At 42.8% G+C, this 25425-nt stretch overlaps 1 protein-coding gene across 1 annotated transcript; it reads left to right on the forward strand.

Moving 5' to 3' along the window:
* The first annotated feature begins 867 nt into the window (after positions 1 to 867).
* LOC115138344 (saccharopine dehydrogenase-like oxidoreductase) lies at positions 868 to 23524 on the forward strand. The gene is made up of 12 exons (XM_029675112.2): positions 868 to 1283; positions 5697 to 5809; positions 15996 to 16076; positions 16281 to 16410; positions 18755 to 18804; positions 19186 to 19316; positions 19407 to 19524; positions 21975 to 22094; positions 22198 to 22254; positions 22374 to 22485; positions 22576 to 22657; positions 22741 to 23524. Exons 1-12 carry the CDS (start codon positions 1085 to 1087, stop codon positions 22829 to 22831), a joined length of 1284 nt encoding a protein of 427 aa, XP_029530972.1. The 5' UTR covers positions 868 to 1084; the 3' UTR covers positions 22832 to 23524.
* The last annotated feature ends 1901 nt before the right edge of the window (positions 23525 to 25425 follow it).

The raw sequence follows: 25425 nt of genomic DNA on the forward strand, positions 1-25425 counted from the left end.
ATTGGCTAGGTTTCCATCCAATTGGCGCCAGATTTTCAAGCGAATATTCAAAAATCTGCATAAAAACAATATTCACATTTATGTCCCACTGTATATATTTTATATACCTTGTATATGTGGCTTAAACACAACCAGTCACAATGTTTTTATCTGATTAGGCTACTTGCTCACTTTCATCCAAAATATAATTCCAGCATCCAAATTGTGCAGATTGTGGTGTTGAAAAAGCAAACCATGATGTTGAAGTGCCGAAGTCTGTTTAGTTAATTGGTTGTGGTGCATTGGCACAGAAACTTGGTGGACAATTCCTTGAATATATGTTATATAATTATATAGAGCATCAAGATTTCCACCTGCTGATCATTGTCTGCAGCCGGCTCTGATCATAGTGTAGGTCGAATGAAACAGGCAGGGGGAGCTGTTAGCTTGTCAGTCGACCCTGAACCTACTGGTATGTAGACCTGCACGTCATCAACTGTGCCACAAAAGCAACTGTCCCTCATTACTACACCTGCTTAATTACATGACTTTTTTTGAGCCGACTTCTCCGTCTGACAGAGGGCGCACCTGACTATTGCCCAGGAGGCAGCCTGGTTCCAAATGGAATGCATCCAACTTTCATCCGGAGCAAAACACGCCTACACGGGCGCCCGGGCGAGATTAATCGAACTCCCGCGCTATCAAGCGATGATTCAAAATAAAGACAGATTGACAGCATAGACATCCAATTGTAAACCAAAACGTTTACAACCACACCTACTTTTCAGATATCAGCGTTTCAATTGGTTATGTCATTTAATATGTTAATGACATCAAATAACATGTTGGTAACAAATACAAAAAGCTGTATTTAAACTAACGTCAATAAAACGCTTTGTTTGTGCATGCAGACCATTTGCATCAGCGGTGTTTAGGTTTCATATCTTTATCAGTGCGGTCAAAGTCCGACGACCGAGCATCATCATCAGACTACGGAAGTGACAGCTTTGCTATCTGTCATTTATATTAGCACGCTCCTTGCATTTCGCTCATTCCCATACCCTCTCTCGTCGTTGTGTTTCCCTGAGTATAACTAGTTGTAACTATGGCGAAGGTGGATACCTCCTCTAGCAGACCCTATCACATTGTTATTTTTGGTGCTTCGGGTTTCACCGGGCAGTTTGTGGTTGAAGAGGTGGCCAGGAACGTATCGGAGGGGCCGAATGGGACGCTGAAATGGGCTGTGGCTGGGAGAAGCAGACAGAAACTGGACAAAGTTCTAGAGCAGGCCGCCGGAACCCTCGGTACGTATCAATCAAATGTATTTATAAAGCCCTTTTTACATCAGCAGATGTCACAAAGTGCTATGCAGAAACCCAGCCTAAAACCCAGCCAAACAGCAAGCAATGCAGGTGTAGAAGCACGTTGGCTAGGAAACACTACCTAGAAAGGCAGGAGCCTAGGAAGAAACATAGAGAGGAACCAGGCTCTGAGGGGTGGCCTGGGCTGGTTGTAGATTATAAGAGTACATGGCCATTTAAGGCCAGATTGTTCTTCAAAGTGTTCAAACGTTCATAGATGACCAGCAGGGTCAAATAATAATCACAGTGGTTGTGGGTGCAACAGGTCAGTACCTCCGGAGTAAATGTCATTTGGCTTTTCATAGCCGAGCATTCAGAGGTCGAGATAGCAGGTGCGGTAGAGAGTGGAAAACAGCAGGTCTGGGACAAGGTAGCATGTCCAGTGAACAGGTCAGGGTTCCCTAGCCGCAGGCAGAACAGTTGAAACTGAAGCAGCAGCATGACCAGGTGGACTGGGGACAGCCAGGAGTCATCAGGCCAAGTAGTCATGAGGCATGATCCTAGGGCTCCAGTCCTCCAGGAGGGGAGGGAGAAAGAATTAGAGGGAGTATACTTAAATTCACACAGGACACCAGATAAGACAGGATAATTCCACAATATGTAACACTTACCCTAGCCCCCCTGCACATAGACTATTGCAGCATAGATACTGGAGACTGAGACGGGTGTGTCGGGGGACACTGTGGCCCCGTCCGACGATACCCCCGGACAGGGCCAACCAAGTAGGATATAACCCCACCCACTTTGCCAAAGCACAGCCCTCGCACCACTGGAGGGATATCAACAGACCACCAATTTACTACCCTGAGACAAGGCTGAGTATAGCCCCTCCGCCCCGAGGGGGGGAAAGCAAAACCGGAAAAGAAAGGTCACGTCGGTGACTCAACCCACTTAAGTGACGCACCCCTCCTAGGGACGGCATGGAAGAGCACCAGTAAGCCAGTGACTCAGCCCCTGTAATAGGGTCAGAGGCAGAGAATCCCAGTGGAGAGAAGGGAGCCAGCCAGACAGACAGAGACAGCAAGGGCAGTTCGTCGTTCCTGTGCCTTGCCGTTCACCTTCGCACCCCTGGGCCAGACCACACTCAATCATAGGACCTATTGAAGAGATGAGTTTTCAGTAAGGACTTAAGAGACTGAGTCTGCGTCTCTCACAAGGATAGGCAGACCATTTCATAAAAATTGAGCTCTATAGGAGAAAGCCCTTCCTCCAGCTGTTTGCTTAGAAATTCTAGGGACAATAAGGTCTTTAGAATTCATATCTTAATCAGTGCGCTCAAAGTCTGGCGACCGAGCATCATCATCAGACTGGCTTCATTGACATTGCCCTAAACTAGCTAATACAATTTATATTACACATTTTAATTTGGTCACGCTGGATGCTAACTAGAGAGTAATCCCAGTTAACTCAGATCTAAAGTTTCCCGTAAATATGTTTACACTGTCCACGAGAGATTAACCAGTGATGACCTTTGGTCTAGTTAGTCGATTGACACCATTGTGCATTGTAATCGGATTTTCCAGGGGGATTCAAGGAAGCTTTCTTGACAGCTCGGTGTCGTCGTGTCTACACTGAGTTTACTGTGTGTCATGCCAGACAGGACACTCACCTGGACTAATTTAAAACCTAGTCACTCACTGTGTTGTATCAGTTATTGTACAACCAAGTGTTTTGACCAAGGATCTTCTGCACTTGCATTGCGCTTACTGCCATGGGCTTGCAGAAAAAAAAGAAGTATACATCTCAATTGCACAGACATAAGGAATGTCTGTCAGTAGTAGTTGTTGTGGTAGCTGGGAATATGTTGTCAGACCAGATATCTCACACTCTACAAAGTTGCAGCGCTCAATACATTCAGTATTCATTTTAAATCGGAGAGTGGTTGGCTTGCTAGAAAAGGGATAGCCTAGATTCTGCTGGGGTTGGCATCAGGGAGAATGGAGTTGTGCTTTGTTCCTTCTGCCCTCCCGGGATAGCCCTCACCAACAGCTGTTTGAACATGCCCCTGCAGCGCAATAGCCTCTATACAAACCCACCCCCTGGCCTCTCAATGGTTACCCTGCCCAACAGTGACAGTCTACATGCCTCCCATCACATGGCCAGACATTTCAGACACAATTGTCATGGGTTAGGCGATATCTTCTAAATATAATACATTAGCAGGTATGTTAGAGAGCTTGTTTAGGATATGCAAGAGACACGAAGTGTACTTTGTCATGTGTGTACAATATGACTTATTTGATAGCCATTCATCCTCCTATGGCCCATGTTTTGCCTCCATCATTGAGGTTTCAATAGGGCAGTGTTTTCCTCTCTGTTATGGCTACGGCACAGAGTTCAACGTGTGCCTAACTTCCAACAGTCCATGTTTAGTCATGAGCTACAGGGGCTAATGTGCCATGTGCATTATAACATGTTAACTTATTCAGGGGGCTGATGCAAAGCATTGTGGGGCCGGGACGATAGCAGTATCGCTATACTCATTGGTGCTGTGGCAAGGAAACAAGACTTAAAGCGAAATATAGCTTCTTTAGGAATGTTGTAAACCAGCATTCTCTTGTAATACAGTATTTTACATACAGCAGGTTTTTAAAGGACAAAGGAGTTTGGGCGGCTTCGTGTTCTCATTTCTGCCGTGGAAAAAATATTGCGATATAGGCGTTGTCCCGGCCCGACAAAGCAGCACAGAAAAGAGAACAAACGGTGTCTTGTTGATGCTCCTCAAATGTACTTTATTGAACCAGAATACAAATATAGCAGCTTTTAGTACTTAGATCTTTTATCTGGTCTACATTTGAAGGCAACAGTGACACGGAGGCTTGGGGAACACGGATAGCAATGTCTGTTTCCCCCCAAGCTAAAGGATAGGCTATGTGCACACAGATCACACACATAGGCTACACATACAGAATTCAGTTCAGGGGTCTGACAAACTCTTTGGTCACTGGGCTTTTTAAACCAGGTTGTTCATGTATCATCATAGTTAGGTAAATATTCAAGTTGTATTAGTTGTATGTACAGGATACACATAGTATACACCGTCCAACGACATTCTGACTGGCAGGTTCCTTCCTGACAATGCAGCAACAGTAAGAAATAATAAAAGATAAGAATAGGAACATGAAGTAAATGGCTCAGTAGAATAGAATAAACATTTTAGCATAAGTATTGTTAGGTTCTTATTTTTCAGAGTAAATAACTCACGGACGCTAGAGAAGCTTTAACCAAGTTTAATCCTTCCCAAAGGTTCTGTACAGCTGTTTTCAGACACCAAAAACATTTCTCTCCATCACAGTTACATACATCCTACTTAAGACACGCCTTCTCTCCAATCCTTACATCTTATGAAGAAAGAGGGTAACAGGGATACCAAACCCTTATTACTCCCTTAAGGGAATCTGTCCTCGCCCCCTGACCTCAGCCCCTCCTTCATCTAATCCACAGATGTCCATCTGTCTCCCCTGTATCAACACGGTGCTCTGCTCCTGTCCCCCAACACATTCCACAGCTATCTGTCTTTCTACAGAGGTCCAGTCTCTTTCTCCTTTGATTCTATGCCTCTTTCCTATCATTTATTTAATATCTCAATGTTCAAAATGTCGAATCCAACAGTATAATACAGGAAGGCACAATTAATTTTTATTTGCATGTTTTGAGGAAGCATTTAGCAATCAATCATAAGAGTCTGGTAGCAGCAATTGCATGTGTGAGTGAGTGCTTTGTGTGCTAAGGTGTGGAGAGTCAGAACAGGTGCTCAGTCCAGTGAACATGTTCAGCAATCTGATTGCTTGTAGATAGTAACTGTCTCTGAGCCTGTTGGTATCAGACCTCATGCTCTGATACAGTCTGATGGCTTGTAGATAGTAACTGTCTCTGAGCCTGTTGGCATCAGTCATCATGCTCTGATACAGTCTGCCTGACGGTAAGGGAGTAAACAGCTTGTGGCTGGGGTGTGTGGGGTCTTTGATGATGCTGCAGGCCTTCCGCAGGCACCGTTTCCAGTAGATGTCCTGGATGGGTGGGAGCACGTTCCCAGTGATGTACTGGGCCATCTTCACCACCCGCTGGAGGGCCTTGTGGTCGTGGACGGAGCTGTTCCCGTACCAGGCCATGACGCAACCAGTCAGGACGGTGTCGATGGTGCAGTGGTAGTATTTGGAGAGGACCCGGGGTGGCAATGCTGAATCTCTTCAGCCGCCTTAAGAAGTAGAGACGCTGTTGGCCCAGTGGTGGTGGTGGTGGTGTTGGTCCGTGACAAGTCCTCAGGGATTTAGTTAAACACATAACGAGGTGTATTGGTAAGTAGATGTTTATAATATAAAGGTGGAATGACTGAGTCCTCTGCTATGTTATTAGGTAAGCCGGAGCTGAGGACTGCAGTGGAGGTCATCGTGGCTGATGTGGGAGAGCCTGACTCTCTGGCTGCCATGTGCAAACAGGCTGTCATTGTTCTCAACTGTGTGGGTCCAGTAAGTACTGACTGTGGAGATGCAACACACACACACATTTTAAATACTGTAGACACACACACTGTGTAAGCACTGCGAAGACACAATGAGTCTGTCATAAGTAAGCAATATTTCATATGCTGCCTCTGCCGTTGTGTTCGTATATAAGACTGTTTTGATATCAGACCTGATTACCACTCTTGCTCTCCTGTTGTGCCATGGGGCTGCAGATAGTGGCCTGATAGCAGTAAGGCCATAACCTCACAGCTTGTGAAACACCTGCAATGATGATGATGGCTATCACCAGTGCACCTTGTACACACACACACACATCCATTACAGCAAAGGACACTCTACTGGTGTGTACTAGATATAGCTATCTACCATTGTCTCCCCCACCTTTTCTTCTGTGGGGTTTATGGGGTTGGTGTCCAATGTTAGGGTGCATTACCACCATTTACTGTACTGGAGCGCCCTTTGCCTCCCATGTACAGTGGGGCAAAAAAAGTATTTAGTCAGCCACCAATTGTGCAAGTTCTCCCACTTAAAAAGATGAGAGGCCTGTAATGTTCATCATAGGTACACTTCAACTATGACAGACAAAATGAGAAAAAAAATCCAGAAAATCACATTGTAGGATTTTTAATGAATTTATTTGCAAATTATGGTCGAAAATAAGTATTTGGTCAATAACAAAAGTTTCTCAATACTTTGTTATATACCCTTTGGCAATGACAGAGGTCAAACGTTTTCTGTAAGTTATCACAAGGTTATCACACACTGTTGCTGGTATTTTGGCCCATTCCTCAATGCAGATCTCCTCTAGAGCAGTGATGTTTTGGGGCTGTTGCTGGGCAACACGGACTTTCAACTCCCTCCAAAGATGTTCGATGGGGTTGAGATCTGGAGACTGGCAAGGCCACTCCAGGACCTTGAAATGCTTCTTACGAAGCCACTCCTTCGTTGCCCGGGCGGTGTGTTTGGGATCATTGTCATGCTGAAAGACCCAGCCACGTTTCATCGTCAATGCCCTTGCTGATGGAAGGAGGTTTTCACTCAAAATCTCATGATACATGGCCCCATTCATTCTTTCCTTTACACGGATCAGTCGTCCTGGTCCCTTTGTAGAAAAACAGCCCCAAATCATGATGTTTCCACCGCCATGCTTCACAGTAGGTATGGTGTTCTTTGGATGCAACTCAGCATTCTTTGTCCTCCAAACACGACAAGTTTTTACCAAAAAGTTATATTTTGGTTTCATCTGACCATATGACATTCTCCCAATCTTCTTCTGGATCATCCAAATGCTCTCTAGCAAACTTCAGACGGGCCTGGACATGTGTCCCCCTGCTTAAGCCAGTACGTCTGGCACTGCAGGATTTGAGTCCCTGGCGGCGTAGTGTGTTACGGATGGTAGGCTTTGTTACTTTGGTCCCAGCTCCGTTCTTGTGATCATTTTGACCCCACGGGGTGAGATCTTGCGTGGAGCCCCAGCTCGAGGGAGATTATCAGTGGTCTTGTATGTCTTCCATTTCCAAATAATTCCTCCCACAGTTGATTTCTTCAAACCAAGCTGCTTACCTATTGCAGATTCCCAGCCTGGTGCAGGTCTACAATTTTGTTTCTGGTGTCCTTTGACAGCTCTTTGGTCTTGGCCATAGTGGAGTTTGGAGTGTGACTGTTTGAGGTTGTGGACAGGTCTTTTATACTGATAACAAGTTCAAACAGGTGCCATTAATACAGGTAATGAGTGGAGGACAGAGGAGCCTCTTAAAGAAGTAGTTACAGGTCTGTGAGAGCCAGACATCTTGCTTGTTTGTAGGTGACCAAATACTTATTTTCCACCATAATTTGCAAATAAATATATTAAAAATCCTACAATGTGATTTTCTGGATTTGTCTCATTTTGTCTGTCATAGTTGAAGTGTACCTATGATGAAAATTACAGGCCTCTCATCTTTTTAAGTGGGAGAACTTGCACAATTGGTGGCTGACTAAATACTTTTTGCCCCACTGTATCTACTGGAGTCATAGCTTAATATTATAAGTATAAAGAGGGTTTCCTGCATATGCAGGAATGCCCCGAATTGCGGGCTACAGTTGCTGCATCCTCTCTCTGTCGACTCCTTACCTTCTTCAAACACTTTCAACTGTCTCCTGGGGTGTGTTCAGGAGAGTACAATGTCACAAGTCATGTCTGAAGTGTAAAACTACTAATGACTCAACAATTCATGCCTTCTGGGAATGCTACAAAATTCTAAAGTTATGTGCGGAGTTGGAAAGATGGGTGTCAGAGATAGATATTGTAATGTAAATATACTTTTAATTAGTCTATTTCAAGACATGGCACATGAGGGTGCAGTGAGATATCTAATGGGTTGGACAATACTCTTCTTGTAAATTTATCTTTCAAAAAAAGTATACTCAAACTGGAAATCAGCCAATCCTCCGTCTTTCACATAATGGAAAGGTCAAATGCTTTATTGTCTAAAAAATGTTAGCACGTGGGCGATAGAGAGAAAACAAATCATGCAGTTTGAGGCCATGCGACAGAAAGTTATATGAAGGCGATGGTAGTGTGGGCTTGAGAGGGTGTGATGTTTGTATGATGTAGTCGTTTGTATGTGTTTGTTTTGTGTTGCTTATAAATAAATAAAATAAGGAGGGTGCGACGTTAGACGACGTTTCTATAGAAATGTATTGTTCAGAACGGACAGGTCTAAATCCCAAATGGACCCCTGGACCCTATGCACAGATCTGAGAGGCTTTCACAGGGCAATCAATATGGTAATAGCTCCACCTTTCCCTCTGACAGACTAGGTGAAAGTTTCACCATATTCATTATATCAGAGGTTTTCAAAATATGGCATGCCTCCCCGGAGGGGCACCAGAGTTTCAAGGTAGGTGTGAAAGGAGAGCCAAAACAAACTGTATTCGGGACAAACTAGATTAGTCAGTCTGCGGTGGAGGTCATCGTGGCTGATGTGGAAGAGCCTGACTCTGTCTGCCATGTGCAAACAGGCTATCATTGTTCTCAACTGTGTGGGGCCTGTAAGTACTGACTGTAGAGCCCTCCACGGGCATGCAGTTTAAACCCGAGCCCTACCCATGCCTGTGACATTCAGGCCCTACCCTACCTAGGCCCGATTGCTTCTTCCCAATTTAAAGCCCTGCCTGAAGTCAGATAACTTCCTTCTTTAGTAAATCCATTAACTGCTCCTCTGTCAGTCATTCGCTCCCTGCTACAGGCATCTCGCTCTGCATGCACTATGCTCATGGCGCTAGCTAGTTAGCACACGTATCCATAGCAACAACTCCTCTTGACTGCCCTGCTCAATAGCTGCTTTTTAAGTAAATCCCTGCAGTCAACTTGTGCAGTAGCATTTTCCTTCACAGAAAACACATTCTGCAGGAAATAGCTTCATTTTCATCAGATGACAAAGTGCAAAGCTATTTAGATGGCAGCCACACAGCTTTTTCATTGTAAGCTAATTTACCTAAGTATTTTTTGAAAAACAATACATGGACGACATATTTCTAATGCTTATCATAGAAACAATGTAGCCAGCTACATTTCCTATTGTTTTGCTTAAAGATGCAATATGCAGAAACCGCTCAGCCATTTCCTGGTTGCTAAAATTCTAGTAGTTTGCCTTAATTTCAGATTGTGACAAAAAAAAGCAATCATTGTGTAGAGAATCATTGTACTATCTAACAGCTGTGAAATATATTTCCCATAACCAAATGTTGTATTTTAAGCTGGTGTACAAAACTGAACGTAAAAGACCCAAAGCTAAACTTAAGAACGGGCAGCATAGAAATAGCGCACATTGAACAGATCTACCATTTCTTAGACTTGCTTCCAATGAGGACGTCAGATTCATTTTTAAACTCACTTTTTTTTAATGTGAATTTGGTCAGGTCGCCTAAAAATGTACATATTGTAGCTTTTAACCTCTTAAGTCGACCCTCTACTTTTTTGAACATTCTGTTAAAAATCAGGCAAACATTTCAGCGCCCTGCTACTCATGCCAGGAATATAGTATATGCATTTGCTTAGTCTGTGTGGATAGAAAACACTCAGACGTTTATAAAACTGGTTAAATCACTGCTGTGGCTTTACCAGAACGGCATTTACATCGAAAAGCACAGGAAAAACTGATCACTGAAAATGGGAAAATATATCCATGCGCTACTTGAACCCATTGATAAAGGTGAACCACAATTAATTGACTGAGGTTGCAGTACCTACAGCTTCCACACGGTGTCTAGAGTCTTGTCATTTCCCTTCAAGTTTTTTCTTGGTCAAACACATGCAGGGCACCGTATCTCCTTTGGTCTAGGACCGGATATTTTCGTTGAGTTTCTAGCCGGACATTTTTCCAGACGGACAGCTAATGATCTTTACATCGCCTCCTGATGAATTTTATCGCTTATTAACGTTTACTAATACCTAAAGTTGCATTACAAACGTATTTCGAAGTGTTTTGTGAAAGTTTATCGTCGACTTTTTGAATTTTAAAAAAATGACGTTACGTTTTGAAACAATGTTTTTTTCGTTTATCACACAGTCTACATATAACGATATCTAGGCTTTATATGGACCGATTTAATCGAAATAAAGACCCAAATAGTGTTTATGGGACATCTAGGAGTGCCAACAAATAAGATGGTGAAAGGTAATGAATGTTTTCTATTTTATTGTGCGGTTTGTGTAACGCCGAAATGCTAATTATTTTGTTTACGTCCCCTGTGGGTCTTTTGGGGTGTTACATGCTATCAGATAATAGCTTCTCATGCTTTCGCCGAAAAGCATTTTAAAAATCTGACTTGTTGCCTGGATTCACAACGAGTGTAGCTTTAATTCGATACCCTGCATGTGTATTTTAATGAACTTTTGAGTTTTAACTAATACTATTAGCATTTAGCGTAGCGCATTTGCATTTCCAGAGCTCTAGTTGGGACGCAAGCGTCCCGAGTAGAAGCAACAGGTTTTAAAGTTGATCTTGCATTTTAGCAGAAAAAAAGTAGGCTGGCTACCTCTACAAAAGTCGGGAGTGCTGTCTGTTTTATAAACTCAGGAAAAAAAGAAACGTCCTCTCACTGTCAACTGCGTTTTATTTTCAGCCAACATAACATGTAAATATTTGTATGAACATACAATTCAACAACTGAGACATAAACTGAACAAGTTCCACAGACTTGAATGTTTCCCTGAACAAAGGGTGGGTCAAAATCAAAAGTAACAGTCAGTATCTGGTGTGGCCACCAGCTGCATTAAGTACAGCAGTGCATGTCCTTCTCATGGACTGCACCAGATTTGCCAATTCTTGCTGTGAGATGTTACCCTACTCTTCCACCAAGGCACCTGCAAGTTCCTGGGCATTTCTGGGAGGATCCAACAAGTCCCAGATGTGCTCAATGGGATTGAGATCCGGGCTCTTCACTGGCCATGGCAGAACACTGACATTCCTGTCTTGCAGGAAATCACGCACAGAACGAGCAGTATGGCTGGTGGCATTGTCATGCTGGAGGGTCATGTCAGGTTGAGCCTGCAGGAAAGGTACCACAAGAGGGAGGAGGATGTCTACCTGTACCACACAGCATTGAGATTGTCTGTAATGACAACAAGCTCAGTCCGATGATGCTGCAACACACCGCCCCAGACCATGACAGACCCTCCACCTGCAAATCGAACCCACTCCAGAGTACAGTGTAACGCTCATTCCTTCAACGATAAACGCGAATCTGACCATCATCCCTGGTGAGACAAAACCGCGACTACCCAGTGAAGAGCACTTTTTGCCAGTCCTGTCTGGTCCAGCGACGGTGGGTTTGTGCCCATAGGTGACGTTGTTGCCGGTGATGTCTGGTGAGGACCTGCCTTACAACTGGCATTCAAGCCCTCAGTCCAGCCTCTCTCAGCCTATTGAGGACAGTCTGAGCACTGATGGAGGGATTGTGCATTCCTGGTGTAACTCAGGCGGCAGTTGCCATCCTGTACCAGTCCCGCAGGTGTGATGTTCGGATGTACCGATCCTGTGCAGGTGTTGTTACACGTGGTCTGCCACTGCAAGGGCGATCAGCTGTCCGTCCTATCTCACTGTAGCGCTGTCTTAGGTGTCTCACAGTACAGACATTACAATTTATTGCCCTGGCCACATCTGCAGTCCTCATGCCTCTTTGCAGCATGCATAAAGCACATTCACGCAGATGAGCAGGGACCCTGGGCATCTTTCTTTTGGTGTTTTTCAGAGTCAGTAGAAAGGCCTCTTTAATGTGCTAAGTTTTCATAACTGTGACTTTAATTGCCTACCGTCTGTAAGCTGTTAGTGTCTTAATGACCGTTCCACAGGTGCATGTTTATTAATTGTTTATGGTTCATTGAACAAGCATGGGAAACCGTGTTTAAACCCTTTACAATGAAGATATGTGAAGTTATTTGGATTTTTACGAATTATCCTTGGAAGACAGGGTCCTGAAAAAGGGATTTTTTTGTTTAGTTTTTTTGCTGAGTTTAGAATGCCCGTTCATGATATCTCATCTGAGTGGAGAAGTGCAACTTAAGCACACAATTAGTCTGATGAAGAGCAGAAATGTCAACAGAAAGCATTTTAGATATGCTTTTACAAAACGCAGCAACATATTTCTTAAAAATGTATTTACTATAGTAGTTCATCTAAAGTGGCTGAAATTAATAAGGTGATGGTGCATTATATTTTGTTAGCGTTCTGCCGTGTTTAGGAAGTCAAAGCCCTTTGGATGAGTTATCTGTACAGCTGTTATCTTTTGATTTCCTTTTTTTTCTCCTCTTTGTTCTTTGCCTGTCTGCTCCTCCCCCATCTTTTCTGAGCAGAGCAGGCAGGCCCGTTGCCCTAGCGACTCCAGGCTCCACACAGACACAGCGTGTACACATGCTGCTCCAGAGCCATTACTGTTTTTCCTTCAGACAAGCATGTGTCAACTTTGTTCATTTGCTCAATTTCTCTAGTTCACATTCGCTTGTAAATATCCAAACTCACCAAAATTGACGTTCTGTAGCACCTAGTTATACATGTACAACGTTATGAGCTGGATTGCCTGTCTTTGCAATTAGTTTTATTTTTGTTTGTTCTCGTTCACATATTTAGCTAGCAGCCTCCATAGAAATGCTAATTTTGTTAGCGTTCTGGTAATGAATGCCCAAAAGGCATGAAGGACGGTATGACGATATGGTAATCTGGATACTGCCCAACCCTAGAGAGCAGTGAACTGTTAAATAGTTTTCGTCACTAAACTCCGACAAAACTCAAGGAACATTTTTATTTTCTGTGAAATAATCTCTCCTGTCTTATATTTGACGAGGTTGAAGCAGATATGACTGTTTTTATATATTTAATTTGAACTTTATTTCACTAGTCAGTTAAGAACATTCTTATTTACAATAACGGCCTTCCGGGGAACAGTGGGTTAACTTCCTTGTTCAGGGACAGAACGACAGATTTTTACGTTGTCAGCTCGGGGATTCGATCCAACAACCTTTCGGTTACTGGCCCAATGCTCTAAACATTAGGCTACCTGCCGCCCCACTGTGCAAATGGCTCGGCTTCAAAATGTTAGTGATCAATTTAATGATACCCGAGCCCTACCAGTACGTTTAGTTATTGACGAAAAAACGCCGGGTTTGGGTTGGGTAGCAGAGCTGACTGTGGAGATTCACTACAGCAGTCACACACACCCACAGACATCTGGTAAATACTGTAGACATACACACTGTGTAAGTACTGCAGAGACACAATGAGTCTGTCATAAGTTATATCAGATCTGATCACCGGTCTGCTCTCATCTACCGTTATGTTCGTATCTAAGACTGTCTTGATATCAGACCTGATCACCACTCTGCTCTCCTGTTGTGCCATGCGGTTGCAGATAGTGGCCTGATAGCAGTAAGGCCATAACCTCACAGCTTGTGAAACACCTGCAATGAAGATGATGATGGCTATCACCAGTGCACCTTGTGTACACACACACACACACACACACACAGCCATTACAGGGCTGTCAGGTGTGACTGGGTGTGGTAGAATCCCTGTCATTGTGATACACAGCTTCACCACAGAACTCTGCATGAAGTGAAGTGCAAAGTGTATATTCCCATCTCCACCAGTAGGGGGCACTGTTGTCATGTCTGATCATCACCTCAGCCTCTCTGTCTACTCCCTACCTTCTTCAAACACATCCTGGGGCGTGTTCAGGAAGGTGCAACGTTACACAAAGTTCAGATAGAAATGTATTGTTCAGAACAGACAGGTCCCAATCCCAAATGGACCCCTGGACCCTATGCACAGATCTGAGAGGATTTGATCATTTATAGAAAGAATTTCAACAGCAGGTTGACATGGTTGTGGATGTTGTTTCAAAGCCTAACACAATGAAATTGACGCTTTCGTACGCATATTAGAGCTTATACATAGGTTTATGAGCCCTCACCCCAGAAGAAAAACTGAATTAAAATGATGATGGTGCTGTTCTACAATACATAGCCTACCACATATTAGGCATGGCAGAAAAACATCAAACAAAACTGATTTAAGATGTCTTTGGTACATAATTGGTCTAGCCTATACTCCAAAATTCAAGTAATGGCATTTGAGTGTGGACTGTTATTATGCATACTGGATGGACAGGTTGCCTTTTGCTATTGCTCCCAAAATGTATATCCATGAGTATGGGAGATAACGTATAGCCCTAGGCGATGCTGTTAGTTTATTGATTGTGCAGGGCGGCTTACATTTAGCCTACAGGGAATTTGTATTTAATTTAACATTTTCATAATTAATTGGGTGACCCATTACTTTTTCAGCTATACAAAATATCTGATCCAGCATGAATATCCACCTCCTCCTCTCTCTCTCCTTTATTAATGTATCGAGCGTGCAGAGGGGCTGTCAACATTTTAGTGAAACCCTGTTACTATCAATGTTTTTTTTACAGATTTAATTTGGTTTCTTAAATTAAGCGCTGGGTAGCTTCAGAAGCAGGCTTGGCGAGCCCATGGTTTACAGAGTTTGGGCGGAAAATGACCTGTTGCGCAGCGAGTATGCTTCTCAGTGGTTGATGCGTGGAGTGAACTAAGTGTTTATATATTCTTTCTCATTTGCTCATATTATGCACAGCTCCACTATAAAACCTCAGCAGCCTATGTTGCGTTTTAATATCTTTGTATAATACACCAATTTCAAAGATTTTTCTGAGTTACAGTTCATATAAGGAAATCAGTCCATTTAAATAAATCAATTAGGCCCTAATCTATGGTGCAGCCATAGGGAATAGACCCACCCACTGTAGAGTCAGGCCAGCCAATCAGAATGAGTTTTTCTCAACAAAAGGGCTTCAATACAGACAGAAATAATCCTCAGCACCCCCCTCCCCCCTCCTAAAATGATCCCGCAGGTGAAGATGTCGAATTTGGAGGACCTGGGCTGGCGTGGTTACACATGGTCTGAGGTTGTGAGTCCGGTTGGACGTACTGCTAAATTCTCTAAAACGATGCTGGAGGCAGATCATGGTGTTTAATCAGCTTCTTGATATTCCACACCTGTCAGGTGGATGGATTATCTTGACAAAGGATAAAATACTCACCCACAGGGATGTAAACAAATTTGTGCACAAAATTTAAGAGGAATAAGCTTTTTGTGTATATGGAACATTTCTGGGATCTTTTATTTCAGCACATTAAATGTTGTATTCATATTTTTGTTCAGTGCAAATTAATGTTAAAATGTAGATGTTCCAAAGGCGTGCATCAGTGGCTTGTATGCCTGGAGATGTTAAACTTGTTCATGTTAATTAATGGTCAATTACCGTGAGACTGGCAGTCTCTTGCATGACGATAACCGGCTGACAGAATGTCATGACCGCCACAGCCCTAGGTGCGCCTCCCCAGGGGGGCACCAGAGCGTTTCAGGGGAGGTTTGGAAGGAAAGCCGAACCGAGAACTGTATTCGGTTCATGCTAGATTAGCCAGTCGAGAGAAAAGCGATAGCTGTGAGTGTAACACACAGTTGCATGGTCCAGCAGTGACCAGACATTGAACATGACATGAAATCATAATGACTTCTAAAGGCCTTCATACAAAATATATAAAGAAATTATATTGGAGTAGAAATGATACTGTAGTGACACAAGCACCTTGGTGAGGGGGTTTTGTTTATGTGTTTGTGTGTAGTACAGGTTCTGGGGCGAACCTGTGGTAAAGGCATGCGTGGAGAACGGGGCACACTGCATTGACATCTGTGGAGAACCCCAGGTAAGTGGACAACATAACACTCACAAGGCTTCAAGCCCTAATTGACCCTGATCCCTACACTACATCACTCCTGTAGAGCTGACAGGACTTGATAGTCGGAAGCAATATCTCTCTCACACACACACACACACACACACACCACTAGGTGTAATGGGAGGCCTGCTGGATGCCATGCTGTTCCCTATTACTTGTGTGTGTGTGTAGTTCCTAGAGAGTATGCAGTTGAACTACGACAGTCAGGCAGCTGATAAAGGAGTGTACATTGTGGGGGCTTGTGGCTTCGACTCCATACCTGCAGACATGGGAGTCCTCTACACCAGGGACCAGTTCAAAGGTGTGTATGTGTGTTCTCTCCCTGAGGGTTTTTATACAAATATTTTAGGGGGTAGATCAGCTTTAATATTGCAGATAGATGGTAGCTTCCATCAATGTAATTATATGCATCATTTCCAATCCCCCATATATATTTATTTATATACAGGACCAGTCAAAGGTTTGGACACCTACTCATTCCAGGGTTTTTCTTTGTTTTACTATTGTCTACATTGTAGAATAATAGTGACGACATCAAAACTATGAAATAACACATGGAATCATGTAGCAACCAAAAAAGTGTTAAACAAATATCAATATATTTCAGATTCTTCAAAGTAGCCACCCTTTGCTTTGATGACAGCTTTGCACACTCTTGTTATTCTCTCAACCAGCTTCATGAGGTAGTCACCTGGAATGCGTTTCAATTAACAGGTGTGCCTTGTTAAAAGTTCATTTGAGAAATGTATTTCTTAATGCGTTTGAGCCAATCAGTTGTGTTGTGACAAAGTAGGGGTGGTAAACTGAAGAAGCCCTATTTGGTAAAAGACAAAGTCCATATTATGGCAAGAACAGCTCAAATAAGCAAAGAGAAACGACAGTCCATCATTACTTTGACTGACCTTCATGACTTAATCTGGAAAATTTCAAGAACTTTGAAAGTTCCTTCAAGTGCATTTGCAATAACTATCAAGCACTTTAAACAATGCTACCGCCACTTTAAACAATGCTACCTTATATAATGTTACTTACCCTACATTATTCATCTCATATGCATACGTATATACTGTACTCTACATCATCGACTGCATCCTTATGTAATACATGTATCACTAGCCACTTTAACTATGCCACTTTGTTTACTTTGTCTACATTCTCATCTCATATGTATATACTGTACTCGATACCATCTACTGTATGCTGCTCTGTACCATCACTCATTCATATATCCTTATGTACATATTCTTTATCCCCTTACACTGTGTATAAGACAGTAGTTTTGGAATTGTTAGTTAGATTACTTGTTGGTTATCACTGCATTGTCGGAACTAGAAGCACAAGCATTTCGCTACACTCGCATTAACATCTGCTAACCATGTGTATGTGACAAATCAAATTTGATTTGATTTGATGAAACTGGCTCTCATGAGGACCGCCACAGGGAAGGAAGTTCCAGAGTTACCTGAAAGGCCACTCAGCAAGGAAGAAGCCACTGCTCCAAAACAGCCATAAAGCCAGACTATGGTTTGCAACTGCACATGGGGACAAAGATCGCACTTTTTGGTCAGAGATCGCAAATGTCCTCTGGTCTGAAGGAACAAAAATAGAACTGTTTGGCGATAATTACCATTGTTATGTTTGGAGGAAAAAGGGGGAGGCCTACAAACCTGACTCATTTACACCAGCTCTGTCAGGTGGAATGGGCCAAAATTCACCCAACTTATTGTGATCCTAACTGGCCTAAGACAGGGAATTTTTACTAGGGTTAAATGTCAGGAATTGTGAAACTGATTTTAAATGTATTTGGCTAAGGTGTATGTAAACTTCCAACTTCAACTGTACATATATACACAGTTTACATGCACCTTAGCCTCATCTGTGTATGTGTGTGTGTATATATATATAACTAAACTAAACTAAACTAAATATTTAACTTGGGTCAAACGTTTCAGGTAGCCTTCCACAAGCTTCCCACAATAAGTTGGGTGAATTTTGGCCCATTCCTCCTGACAGAGTTGGTGTAACTGAGTCAGGTTTGTAGGCCTCTTTGCTCGCACACGCTTTTCAGTTCTGCCCACAAATTTTCTATAGGATTGAGGTCAGGGCTTTGTGATGGCCACTCCAATACCTTGACTTTGTTGGCCTTAAGCCATTTTGCCACAACCTTGGAAGTATACTTGGGGTCATTGTCCATTTGGAAGACCCATTTGCAACCAAGCTTTTAACTTCCTGACTGTTGTCTTGAGATGTTGCTTCACTATATCCACATAATTTCCCACCCCATGATGCTATCTCTATTTTGTGAAATGCACCAGCCCCTCCTGCAGCAAAGCACCCCCACAACATGATGCTGCCACCCCCGTGCTTCACGGTTGGGATGGTGTTCTTCGGCTTGCAAGCCTCCCCCTTTGGTTGCAAGAATTTTGCATAATTTTAAATTGAAAAATTCAATGTTTTGAATCTGCCGTCATTTTGCGTACCTGTTCATAAACCATGTGCCATGGAATCGGTACATTGCAAATCTCTTCCCAACTATTTTGCAATCTATACATCTCCCTGAGGTTAGTTTACTTCAGCTGTTTGTGTGTGTGCTCTCCTTTGGGTGTGTGTTTGTGTGTCACAGTTGTGTTCTTCTCTTATCACAGGGACACTCACAGCTCTAGAGAGCTTCCTGACAGCCAGCACAGGACCTGAGGTAAGACTCCAATACCCATAAACCCACACACTGCCCTGGCCTCATTTGTCCTGTAAACAGTAAATCATTGTAATCCCTGCCTCATCCTTGTAAGAATCCGTTTTTAAAAGTTTGTTGTTACTCACCATGGCCTTTTTTGCCTTTACCTCCCTTCTCACCTAATTTGCTCACATTGTATATAGACTTGTTTTTTTTTACTGTATTATTGACTGTATGTTTGTTTTACTCCATGTGTAACTCTGTGTCGTTGTATGTGTCGAACTGCTTTGCTTTATCTTGGCCAGGTCGCAATTGTAAATGAGAACTTGTTCTCAACTTGCTTACCTGGTTAAATAAAGGTGAAATAAATAAAAAACTCCATTCTCTCTGTCTCCGTCTCAGGGTGGTTCTATCAATGACGGGACATGGAAGTCGGCCATCTATGGTTTTGCTGACAGCGGGAAGCTGCGGAGCCTCAGGAAGAAGTTTGGACACAAACCTCTACCTGTGGTGGGCTCAAAGATTAAACGCAGGTACAGGGAGCTGTGTGTTGTGTGTTTGCGCTTGCACGTGTGTTTATTTGATATTAACTTTACATTGTGTGTGTGTGTTTGTGTGTGTAGGAGTGCCCTGTTCTACAGCAATGAGGTTCAGCAGTATGCAGTTCCGTTCATGGGAGCCGACCCCTCGGTGGTGAAGAGATCTCAACGCTTTCTGCTGGAGGAACACCAGGAAACACCTGTAGGTCTCTCTCTCTCTCACACACACACACACACACACACACACGCACAGCGAGAGACCAGTGTGTGTTCTTGTGCAATTTTGCACAGTGCAATTTTAGTGGGATGTGGCTCTGTCTGAACGTGAGAAATAGGATATGGCCTAATAAATCTTGGGTGTCCGTGTGTGCATTACATTTACATTTACATTTAAGTCATTTAGCAGACGCTCTTATCCAGAGCGACTTACAAATTGGTGCGTTCACCTTAAGACATCCAGTGGAACAGCCACTTTACAATAGTGCATCTAAATATTTTAAGGGGGGGGGGGGGTGAGAAGGATTACTTTATCCTATCCTAGGTATTCCTGAAAGAGGTGGGGTTTCAGGTGTCTCCGGAAGGTGGTGATTGACATTGTAATTTTTTTTTTTTTTTTTTTTTGACATTGTAATTGAAATTGTGCATCACAGCTAGGGCATGGGATGATGACTTGTATGTATTTAATGTAATAGTGTTGGCTCCAAACTTCATTACAAGAGATAATTGAGTACATTTAGTTGATGTAAGCCTTATTTATTTTAAAACGTTTTTAGGATCGGACCCTTTTGTTTCAATTTCCTCCTAAAATGACATACCCAGATCTAACTGCCTGTAGCTCAGGACCTGAAGCAAGGATATGCATATTCTTGATACTATTTGAAAGGAAACACTTTGAAGTTTGTGGAAATGTGAAATTAATCATTGTACCGAATTGGTCAATTGATACATCGTCAACTACATAACTATAGAGAACATACATTCTTTAATTAGAATAGCATTTTTTGTATGTTTACACACTCCCAGGAATGTCAAACATGATGGATCATTAGCTTCCCTACAGAAAATATACTAACTAACCTTCACACATCTAGATGGCCGGGCGGGGTGGGTGTGGAGCCAGAGACAGCAGTGAGGTCGAACTGTAGACCCCAGTTCCTACATTTGAATATAGAAATATATTTTTATCAAACAAAACTACACTTTATCTCTGGGACCCTCAGGATGACAAATCAGAGCAAGATTACTGAATGTAAGGACATTATTTACCTTCAGAGGTGAATATATCAAACCAGTTGCTGTAATAAATGTGTTGTGCACTATCCTCAAGCAATAGCATGGTATTATTTTTCTGTAATAGCTACTGTAAATTGGACAGTGCATTTAGAGTAACAAGAATTGAAGCTTTCTTCCCATGTAAGACATGTCTATGTCCTGGAAAGTTGGCAGTTGTTTACAACGGCATTCAAGTCAAAGAAAGACACGCTCTGGTACGAATAACAAAGTTTATTTTTTTATTTTTTTAAACCTCCCGTTTTGGGCTCTGTGTCAATGTGTAGTTACTACATACATAATCTTAGGTGTAAAGTCCTCTGTTTAGGGGACCTGCGTGGTTCTGTAACCAGTTACGACTGAACGATAGCCCTGGTTCCCACAGACACGGTAGTATGTTTTTTGCACCTGTGTGACATAGGATGTGAAATCTGAAACAACTTGAAGCTGGGATGTCCCTCCTACCATTTCATTCCGTTTTCCGACTGTCCATCAACTCCTTGCTGAGCCCTGCGTCACAGCCACTGACAAAGCACATGCCTGCAATCCTTACATTGTAGCACAGCAGGGGAGAGTGGTTTCATCACTATAGCACATTGAGATCGGTTTGTAGCCATTCATCTAAAATAATCCATAGATTTTAAACACTTTGTTTGTCATAGATGGACAAGATTATTATGAGATGAAAGGTGAGTTCCTCACGAGTTCAGGAAGCCAAGCTACAGCTCTGTGACGTTCATAGCGATGGGGGCAGATGTTTTAATCGAGAAATCTTTCGAATATATGCACATTTTCTCTAACACTAAACATACAAGTATGTATTTCACAGTTATGAGGAAGGTTACATCTTATAGTTAGTGCTTTTATAATTTGATAATACTATATTGAGAAAACATGTCATTTCAAGCCTTATTCATACATTTTTGTTCAATAGGAAATACGTCATGTACAGTAAAATATTTGTACTGTGTACTTGAGCTTATGTTCAAGTGACTACACCTCAGCAATTGAACTATGTTTACCTGAAAGGTGAGATTTGAACCATTCATGGAGTACACCGCATTACTAGTTGTTTCAAATGATGTCGTTCCATTTAAGAGGATAATCTATGAGCAGAACGACTGTTTCACCTCAATTAGCCATGAATTCCCTAGGTTTGAAAGTGGCTTTTCTTGAAGCTATGCCATGCAATTTTCCCTACATTTCCTCCCTTGTGGGCCCAACCCCCTTGCAATTCAAATTCTAGCTAATGAGCTTCAGCCCCCCTTTCTCGCTTACTCTCTCTCTGGGCAATCCGCACATTTAGTGTGATGTGGCTCTCCCGTCCAAACCCAGTTGAGAAATGGACCTCTGTGACCTGTTTGACCTTTTGTGTGACCCCAGGTCCAGTATGGTGCATATGCAGGAGTAGGAGGTGTGGCCAACATTGTCAAGATGCTATTCGCTGGGATGATGTTCTGGTTCCTGGTCAAATTCAGCTTTGGACAAGACCTGTTGATTAAGGTGAACAAGGATACACACACACATTGATATATATATACACACACACAAAATGAAAACCTCAAACCTCTCACTAACTATCTTCCCCCCTCTTCTCTGTCTTTAGTATCCAGAGTTTTTCTCCTTTGGTTTCTTCTCCAAGGATGGACCGACAAGAAAGCAGGTACAGTTTTATGAATATCTCTTGTTTGCAAAATTGCCAGTGATTGCTGTGTTTGAGTGTCACTCAGATGGATGGTTGGTCCTTCTAGTCAGTGATTGGTGTGTTTCTGTGTCATTCAGATGGAGGGTTCGTCCTTCAAGTTTGCCTTCTACGGAGAAGGTTACACTGAGGGACAGGACCCCAGCCAGGGACGACCCAATGCTAAGATCCGCACACTAGTCCAAGGACCAGGTACTTGAACACTCAAAAACGTACTAGTCCAAGCCCTCCACGTAATCTGCCGCCGCTGGGGTTAACACAATGCTTCTCTCCCTGTTTCAGAGGCGGGCTACGTGGCCACGCCAATCGCCATGGTACAGGCCGCTATCACCATCCTGAACGAGCCCACAGCCCTCCCCAAGAAGTGAGTTCACACACGCAGGGTAGTGTTTGTGCGGCTATTGTATTACATCTGATGCATGTTATCTCAACCTCCTCTCTCTTTAGGGGAGGTGTGTACACCCCAGGAGCAACCTTTGCCAAAACTAAGCTGGTGGAGCGTCTCAACAAGCATGGCATCCAGTTCTCTGTCATCTAATGTGTGACCCCTGACCCCCATGTCATCAGCACTTATCACTAGATGGTCATGCTGCAAAGTGAAACTTGGCTAGCGGCAACATTTAGTTAATCAGGGTTAGGTCTAAGGTTACGTTTCAGTGTTTAACATCTGATTTTTTTTTGGGGGGGGGGGTTCCTTTCAACTTTGCAACATGGCCCAATAATGAAGACCTTCTGCTTGTCTGTGACTAGTTTTTAAAGAGACAGTTTCCTTCTTGTTAAATAATGGTGCCCCCGCTCTAACTCGCCAATGGATGTGCAGTTTGTCATGGCTCAGTAGATTAATTCCTGTGAGTGCCTGTTTCTCTCAAAAAAAAGCTTGACTGCATTATGATGCTTCTGTCCTTCCTCTGATCAATACTTGTTTAATTTCCAAGCACTGTCTGAAACCTACCTTACTTCAAGAGGATCAGAAATTCCTCCTTTGAACGATGGTGTGCTGTAATCAAATATAGTTTAGCAGGATCTGTTTCAGGAATGATCAACAAAGTAGTGCTTGCTGCTTGTTAAATGGTTGTTTGGGTACTACATACACACAAAGCTGGGATGATCCTTCCCACAACTTTGCAGTGTCTTCTGTGATTCACTGAGCGAGTGTTGGACAGGTTCTGTTCTCCTAGGGCTGTAGGTCTTCTCTACTTGGCTGAATAAAACCCAACACTACTGAAATAAACTAGCCTCGTGTCTGATTCCTCACTTGACCAGTCAGTTTAGTTTCACAGAGGTCCCGGTCTGACAACTCTAAAGGGGGGATTAAATCCGTATTGCAGAAGATCTGCAATAAAAAATGAAGGTGATTTCAGATTGAGCCGACGTGCAGCGTTTGCCGCGAATGCAGTCTCCGCAAACACTGGAACATTGGCTTTATTTTGGCTCTACAGTTAATATTTGATGTAGTTGGCTCAGAACTATTTCAAGTGTTGAGGTATATTGAAATGTAAAGCAGTGTTGATGGACGTATGTCCATTTAAATACTTGAATGTGCATGCTGGAAATGGTTAGAGTCTGGGAAAGAAGAGACCAGACGTCCGAATTGAAAACGGTTAACAATCTTTATTACAATCATCACCCTTCGGTTGTGCCATTCAGATTCAATCGGGTGATTACCGGCATAAAAGGGCCATTATGGCATACTGGTAAAACATGAGCCTATCATAATTAAAACAAAGATGGAAAGAAAACAGGCTAATACACCATTTAACATTACTGCATGAGAAATTAGCGAATGAACTTAAATGGGTGGTATAGCTTCAGTTCGGTGTGGTTTGAGGTAAACAGTCAAATGACTGGCTGGAACAGAGAGATACATAAATCAACTCCGGCTATAAGTGTGTCTGTCATTACACTTGTGTTAATTGCCTCCATCAAAGGGCGGGTGCACTGTTTTAGACACAGGAATAATTTTTGGGTTGACGAACATGCCCAGGTATAGCCTACTTAAGTGATTCGTTTGACAATCATAAACATGCCTGGTTGTGTTACTGCACTATTAAAAGGTAGTACACCTTTACTATTAGGCTCTTGATCTTCAGAAGTACCAGAATCTGCAATACTGCATATTTATATTTCAGGGAACGTATCCAATATGAATTATTTTCCACTTTTGCATATGTGATCTTTGATTATGGCCCATTACCTCCAGTGTAAAGTATATTATACAAGCATACAGTTGGGACTCTACTGCTCTTGTCAAGGCTATCCATGGTTGGGATTTTAATCACTTGACTCCATTAATGGTTTAAGTTCCATGATCGCTCATACACTGTGTGTGTTTTCTTGATGCTCTTTCAAGTTGGATGTGAATGTGAAACCCCTCCCACAGTCAGAGCAATGGTATGGCTTCTCTCCTGTATGTGCTCTACGATGAAGAGTAAAATATGGCGAGGTATTGAAGTGTTTCCCACACTCAGTGCAGTGGTCTGGTTTCTCTCCAGTATGAACTCGCTTATGTACTACTAAGACACTTAATGTTGCAAAACACATCCCCCAGTCAGAGCAGTGATATGGCTTCTCTCCAGTGTGTATCCTCTGGTGTGTTCATGGAGATACATTTCTTCCCACAGTCAGAGCAGTAGTAGGGGTTTTCTCCTGTGTACATGCTGGTGTCTTTTTAGGTTACTGAGCTGAGAGAATGATTTCCCACAGTCAGGACAGTGATAAGGATTTTCTCCTGTGTGCAACCGCTTGTGTGCTGCTAAGGAATTGCGGTGTGCAAATTTCTGGTCACAGTAAGAACAGTAAGGTTTTTCTCCAGTGTGTATGCGCTTGTGACTGATTAGGCTTCCTGAGGTAACACACCTTTTCCCACAGTCAGAGCAGCCATACCTCTTCTCTCCTGTATGTAACATCTGATGTGATTTAAGAGCACTCATTGCTCTGAAATTTTTCCCACATTCAGTGCAGTGATAATGTTTCTCCCCAGTATGTATCTGCTGGTGTCTTGTTAAATGTGCTAATCGAGAAGATCTATGCCCATAGTCAACAGTAATATGGTGTCTCTCCAGTATGTACTCTCTGATGCTTCGCCATATTTCCTGCTTGAGAGAAGCTCTTATTGCAGTCAGAGCAGTGGTA

This window comes from Oncorhynchus nerka, linkage group LG12 (genome assembly GCF_034236695.1).
Source record: "Oncorhynchus nerka isolate Pitt River linkage group LG12, Oner_Uvic_2.0, whole genome shotgun sequence".
Taxonomy (NCBI): Eukaryota; Metazoa; Chordata; class Actinopteri; order Salmoniformes; family Salmonidae; genus Oncorhynchus; species Oncorhynchus nerka.